The sequence below is a fragment of the Camponotus vicinus genome, unplaced genomic scaffold, assembly GCF_025532165.1.
Source record: "Camponotus vicinus isolate PSW18456_S1 unplaced genomic scaffold, iyCamVici1.0 SCAF_14, whole genome shotgun sequence".
Lineage (NCBI taxonomy): Eukaryota > Metazoa > Arthropoda > Insecta > Hymenoptera > Formicidae > Camponotus > Camponotus vicinus.
Window position 1 is genome coordinate 9,849,032 of NW_028141950.1, and position 7,369 is coordinate 9,856,400.

The 7,369-nt window shown below is 46.7% G+C and overlaps 1 protein-coding gene across 1 annotated transcript; it reads right to left on the reverse strand.

Annotated features, from left to right (window-relative positions):
- Positions 1 to 3,664: 3,664 nt before the first annotated feature.
- LOC145965676 (uncharacterized) lies at positions 3,665 to 4,279 on the reverse strand. Its single transcript, XM_083089325.1, has one exon. The coding sequence runs from the start codon at positions 4,277 to 4,279 to the stop codon at positions 3,665 to 3,667; it is 615 nt and encodes a 204-aa protein (XP_082945451.1).
- Positions 4,280 to 7,369: the final 3,090 nt, after the last annotated feature.

Sequence of the window (7,369 nt, forward strand, 5' to 3'; positions counted from 1 at the left end):
GAATCGTTGTGGCGGTTCGATCACGGAAATTGATCCAGGAGAAAATAGGGGGAGGAAGAGCGGGAGGAGAGAAGAGATGAGAATCGGGAGTTGCTTCGTGGGCTGGAGAAGGAAAAGGCGACAATTGCAGAAATTCAGGCGGATGGTCGGGTTCCGTGTGGTACACGGGAGAATAACTAGGAGCAAGGGTTCCAGGAGACAGATACGGGGAGTAATTGGGAGGAGAGGTTTGAGGGGGGAGATATGAGGAGTCTCGCGTATTTTCTTGGATGTTACCCAAGAAGATTCGGGTGATAGGAAGATTCGTATTTATTTCGTTTAAATCTAATATAAAAGAAGGGTCAGCCACAGCCCGAGCCAGTAATCTGCGGGTTCGGCGATTGCGACGGTATCGGAGTCGCTTTGCTTTGGCTCTAGTGGATTTCCTCGAAACGGATTCCACTAGGGAAGCGATTATAATAAGTAAAGAGAAGAAAAAGGAGGGAGATCATAAACAAAAGAAAAGACTTACTATTTGTTTCGGAGAACGCGATTGCGGTTAGCGCTGGCTGGTGGTTATTGCTGGGCCTCTTGGCGTCGGGAGTGACAGTATAGTTGCACTGTTACTTAGCAAACGCGCACAGACTCGATGGAGTTACTGACTGTTTTTGTTAATACAAATAACCTCGAGATTTTTGAGTAGTGACTGAGTAATACAAAAATGCTGAGATACTGAATGAATAGCCGATTAAATAACTGATTAATGGAGACTTGAGTATGAAGAATACTTAAGAAGTGTGTGCATTTGTTCGAAGTTCGCGTTTATATATCGTTTTTGGATTACCCTCTCCTAGAGTGAGGACCCAGGGAAGTTAACGAATAGAAACTCTCATTAGATTTCCATCGTCTCTTCCCTGCCCCCTCTTATGAGCGTTTAGAACAAATGTAACAAATCAGAATTTTATTACATTCGTTCGCGAATAGGAGAGCATCTTCCAAAACGGGGAGACCTAGGATTCTTAGTATCGGAGGTGGTAGTAATTTATGTCTTGCAGGATGCGTCTGCTAAAGACAAGGGATGACTTTTACTACCCCCTTGAAATTAAGGTGGGTACGTGTGTCACGTCGCGACATCCGGTCACTCGCGTTTTCATGAATAGTTTCTTTTACTTTCTATAGCTTTTTGGATTTTATGAGTTTTCAAGTGATCGGAAAATATCAAATTCGGCTGACTGGCTGGCGCCTTGACTGTGACCGGATGCTACTCTTTATGATTTTATAGCCTGTTAATATCTGGCTGTCGTTTTTGGAGCACATACTGAGAATCCTATTCCAATTTAACTGACATTAATGATTTTTTGAAAGTCATGCACGTGTGCGCCAGTTATGGGAAAGAAAAGAATCGTGAAGTCCTTTGGACGTAACACGAGCATGTAAAGACTTTGCATCCGCGACTAAATTAACAACAGTCTATGTTAGTATTTCCTTCAGTTTGGACATTTAAAATTAAATTTTGTTCCATATATAATAATTTTGGAAGATTACTTTGCAACAATAAAAAAGTATACGAAGGATATTTCTAGACGTATAAGTTCTGCATGCCGCTTTCATACGAAAGATTTGTGTAATATATATACATACATATATATATATATATACAGGGTGAGCCATTTTAATTAACGCACGCAATTATTTCGGAAACAAAGCATTTTACAGAAAAATGTTTCAGACAAAAGTTTTAGGTTCAGACAAAAGTTTTGGTTTCGAGGGGGCCATAAGATGGTATCATTGGTTTGACCTTGAAGAGTTATTTGAAGGTCACATGAAGGTCACCTTCAATTTCTTAAATGGAACCTACTATTTGTCATTGTATATTCTTGTAGCTTATCTCGAGAGCTTTCCAAAACACTATAATTAAGTACCTTTTCGTTAAGTACTTTTTGAGTTATGAGGCTTGAAATAATTTCTTAATTTTACATAAACCGTAAAATATCTTGTAAAATATTCATTTTTCGATTATCTTACCTTAATACTTTTACGTACAAAATAATGAGAGGAATCAACTGGTGTAAAGAAAACACATAGTTGTTTTGAAGAAAAAATATATAATTTGCAATTAACAATTCCATATTTTTTCTTAAAAACAACTATGTGTTTTCTTTACACCAATTGATTCTTCTCATTATTTTGTACGTAAAAGTATTAAGGTAAGATAATCGAAAAATGAATATTTTACAAGATATTTTACGGTTTATGTAAAATTAAGAAATTATTTCAAGCCTCATAACTCAAAAAGTACTTAATGAAAAGGTACTTAATTATAGTGTTTTGGAAAGTTCTCGAGATGAGCTATAAGAGTGTGCAAAAATATATAGGGTGTTCCATTTAAAAAAATTGAAGTGACTTTCACGTGACCTTCAAATGACTCTTCAGTGTCAAACCAATGATACCATCTTATGGCCCCCTCGAAACCATAAAACTTTTGTCTGAAACATTTTTCTCTAAAATGCTTTGTTTCCGAAATAATTGCGTGCGTTAATTAAAATGGCTCACCCTGTATATATATATATATATATATATTATATATACTTATTCTATATATATTTTTATATAATTTGATTATATATTAAAAAAAATACACACACACACACACACATATATATATATATTTATTTTTAATATAATATCTCAGCAAATTATACTAAAAAAAGAAGTGATATAATCCCCAAAAACTTGGCGCTGCCAATAAAATTGGCACATATTCCAATTAAATATATATTTAAAAAATGGGAACATATTCCAATCATTAGTCTAACATTTAAATTTAATGAAACTAATTTCTTTAATTAATTTATATTGATGACATTCAGCAGAATGCTTTAACATAACCTTATGCTCTAGAGCAAATTTTGTCCATATGTATCCTATACAGGGTGATTCTAAATAACTTTATGCTCTTGCAAAAACATAATCTTGACCGAATTCTAAGACGATTTTTGCTTTGGCAAAATTTCGTTCGAAGCTTAGTTTTTGAATTATTAAAGGAAGTAGTTAACGTATGACGGGTCGAATACAAGAGGCAGGCAAGGGTGGCGCGATTCACCGTCAGACGCGGGTGCTTACGCGGGGCGCCTGCTGCGATCAGCTGGTCGCTGTACACATACAGATACACATTTTTTTTTTTTTTTTACGCAGGGGAAATCCTCAAGGATACCCCCCCTCCCCGGGGAGAGAGAGAGGGTTATGCCGGACTCCTACCGGCTAAAACCCCTGCGGCTGTCCACCGCGGTGTCACGGGGGAGCCACGGGTACGCCACAGGCATTCTTCCGCGACCCCTCCCCCACCGCCTCACCTCCAAAGTAGCCGGGAGGGAGGACACCCGTCCGCCTCCCGGCTCCGCCTAGTGGGAGTATTGCACCGGTGGGAGGTCTCCCCGCTCTGCACCTGTGCCCCCCTCGCCACGGCCCTAAGCTGGCCTCTTCTAACGCTGTGGTGGGGGAGCGGGGGGGGCTGCCGGGGAGGCCATGCGGTCTCTGCAGCCCCGGAACCTCCCTACTCACCCCACCATTCCGCCAGCAATGCTGTAAAGGGGGAAGGTAGGCCTACATCAGATCCCCCATTTAATCTCCGTCCCGCGTGGGGGCTGGAAGCCCAGGCAGACTCCTCCTTCCTCGCCGGACCCTCCTAGCCGCTGCTCCTCCTCCCAGGGCTGTTGTTGGGGGGGGGCATTTTCCGCCGGTCCCTTTCGGCCTCCTCCTTGGCGCACATGACCTCTTCGCAGTAGAAGGTCATGGCTCTCCACTTCTCCTCCCCCCTCAGCATTGCCTCTATGACGCTGCCGAGGGAGAGGTCTGCCCCCACCACTGCGACCAGGGCACGGCGCTGCACCTCCCAGGCCGAACAAGCCTCAAGGGTGTGCTGCGCCCTGTCCCGGTCCCCCTCACAATGGTGGCACCTAGGGGTCGGTTCCCTCCCGATGCGGCACAGGTAGTGACCGAAGCACCCGTGCCCGGTCACCACTTGCGCCACCCGGAAGGTGATCCGCCCCCAGGCTCTCCTCAACCACACCCCAAAGACCGGGAGGACGGCCCTCACAACCCTCTGGTTCTCGTGGGCTGGCCCGGCCAGTTGCCGCTGCCAGTCCACGAGGACCAAATCCATCACTTTTTGCCTGATGGCCTTCTTGGCCCCCGGCCCCACCAAAATTCCCCTCCCCCGAAGCTCCCTAACCCCCCAGTACATCTCAGCCAGAGCACGGACTAAAAGCTCCAGGGGAGGGGAACCCGCCAAGACCGTCATGGCCGCGTATGCGACCATGCGATACGCACGCGCGGCCCTGAGTACTATGGGGCGATGTGCTCCCCGTAGTATGCCCCTTATCCTACTGGACTTCAAGGCAGCGCCCGCCCAGATCGGTGCCCCGTAAAGGGCCATCGAACCAACCGTGTCCACATATAACCTGCGGACACGGTCGTCCGGCCCCCCAAGGTTGGGCAGCAGCCTCGCCGTGAGTGAGGCCGCTATCCCCCCTATTCTGGGGGCCAGCTGGGCAAAGTGCTCCTCGAAGGTCCATCCCCCGTCCAGGTGGAGACCCAGATATTTCATCCGGGTCCCCACCCATACATCGTGGCCATCCACCTTGAAAGCGAGCCTGGGGGGGGGTCCTTTGGGAGCCGTCATGAAAAAAGACGGCCTCAGTCTTCCGGGGGGTCACCCTCAGGCCCAACGCCTTTATTCCCCGGACCAGTCCGGCCACCGCAATAGCGCCGAGCGCGGTCGCGTCCTTCCAGTCCCTCCCCCCGGCCACCACCAACGTGTCATCCGCATAACAGATGACGTGGCAGCCGGGGGGAAGGACTCTCCCTAGTACCTCATCGTACGCAATGTTCCACAAAAGGGGGCTCAAGACGGACCCCTGTGGAACACCTCGCACGATGGGCCTCCTAATCCAGGTCCCCTCCCCATCGCGGTACACGATCGTCCTGCCCATGAAATAGTCCCGGATCACCCTTGACAGGTAATCCGGGACCCCGTGCGCGCGCAAGCCCGCCCCAATCTTGTCCCACGGGAGAGTGTTAAATGCGTTGGCTATGTCCAAGGACACAGCCAACGCCACCCCCCCGTGCTGGACGATCTGTTCCGAGCGGGCCCGGAGATCATCGATCGCGTCGATGGTCGACCGGCCCGTCTGGAACCCAAATTGGCGCTCGCTGAGCCCCACAGATTGCAGGCGCTCAACGAGTCGCCCCACCAGAACGCGCTCCATCAGCTTACCGACCTCATCCAAAAGACAGAGAGGTCGGTAAGCCGGTGGATCGCCGGGGTCCTTCCCTCCCTTCGTAAGGAGGACTAACCTTGCCCCCTTCCAGAGGGAGGGGAAGACCCCTTCCCTGAGGCACCTCGTGAAGAGGTACCTCAGGGACCCGCCAGCCTCACCCATGACCAGGGCCCAGATCTTACCAGGGATGCCGTCTGGGCCGGGAGCCTTATTCGGCTTCATTCTCCGGGCGGCAACCCTCATCTCCTCCGCTATCACCTCCCATCCCTCCCTCCACTCAGGCAAGCGGCCCGAGAGGGGGAAGGGCACTGCGCCCCCGGCTGCCCCGGGGAGGAGGGTCTCAACCACCGAGGAAGCCAGGGGCCAGGGACTCCGTGGTCGGGGGCGCCCGCGATCTCAATTTCTTGAGAACCGTCATATACGGGCGCCCCCACGGGTCCTCGTTAAGGGAGGTGAGCAGCTCCTCCCAGGCCCTATTCTTGGACCTACCGATGGCGACGCCGAGTGAGTGCCGGGCATCTCGATACTCCCCCCGCGTTCGCCCAATGCAGACCTCACTACCATTCCTCCTCCGCAAACATCTCTGAAGCTGGCGTCTGGCGGAGATTCGCGATCTCCTCGGTCCACCAGTACGCCGACTTCCTCTCACACCCCCTCCTAACCCTTGGCATCGAAGCGTCGCACGCCTCCCAGAGGGCTCTGCGAAGCCTCGATGCCAGCTCCTCCACTCCTTTCTCTTCCCAGGCCTGAGGGTCATCCCCCCAGACCCACACATACAGACACACATGCGAACACATACATTCTCTCTCTGTCTGTCTGTCTGTCTGTCTCTCTCTCTCTCTCATTCGCTCACTCATCTGTATTCTTTTTTGTTTTACGAGAGAGGGGAAAATGCATTTTATGCATACCCACCGGGCCAGTGAGTTATGTGGGACTCGAGTACCAAGTCGAATTACCAACTCGGTACTCCCTACCCACTAAAAACCCCTCTCTTTTCACGAATTTCCTTTGACACACTGTCCCTCTGACTTCCCGAGATCTGTTTTCACATAACGTCAAAAAATATTTATTATTACCTTGTTCGATGACTTTTGATGTATTGCTGTAATTGCTTGAAAGAGAAATGAATTTTCCGATAGATCGTACGTTCTCAAATTTAACGTAGATATCACGTTGCAAAAGACAAGAAATCCACACTAAATTATTAACTGAAAGTTTTTCTTCTTTCATGAACTGTATTCTTTTATAAACTTTAACGTAATCACATTTATTTACTAACTCGATGAGACGAGAAATTTACTAATGACTCTATCACTAATCACTATTAATCACTGTCGAATAATAACTGTTGGCGATTAAAAATCACTCGATGAAAGAAACACGCGCGGACACGTTACTACACGACGCGACGACGCGACAATGCGACGATAATTACTCGGCGATTGCAAGCAGTTTTTTGTCATGGTAGGTTGCGGTAGGTTAAGGTACTACTGGCGCTATCGAACGCGATCATGTGTTCGATTGAAGAATGCGGTAAACATAATAAACATTTAACATATTAATATTATTATTATCATGAATGTGTGTGATATCCATACATCGTATGATATCTATTTAAAAATTAATTAGATTAAATAAGTGTTTTTAAAATATTTATTACTTTTACTGTTATCTTAAATAAATATTTAATATTAATATTTTATATGATAATAGTAATAGTAATAAATATTTTAAAAACACTTATTTAATCTAATTAATTATTAAATAGATATCATACGATGTATGGATATCACACACATTCATGATAATAATAATATTAATATGTTAAATGTTTATTATGTTTACCGCATTCTTCAATCGAACCCATGATCGCGTTCGATAGCGCCAGTAGTACCTTAACCTACCGCAACCTACCATGACAAAAAACTGCTTGCAGTCGCCGAGTAATTATCGTCGCATTGTCGCGTCGTCGCGTCGTGTAGTAACGTGTCCGCGCGTGTTTCTTTCATCGAGTGATTTTTAATCGCCAACAGTTATTATTCGACAGTGATTAATAGTGATTAGTGATAGAGTCATTAGTAAATTTCTCGTCTCATCGAGTGAGTAAATAA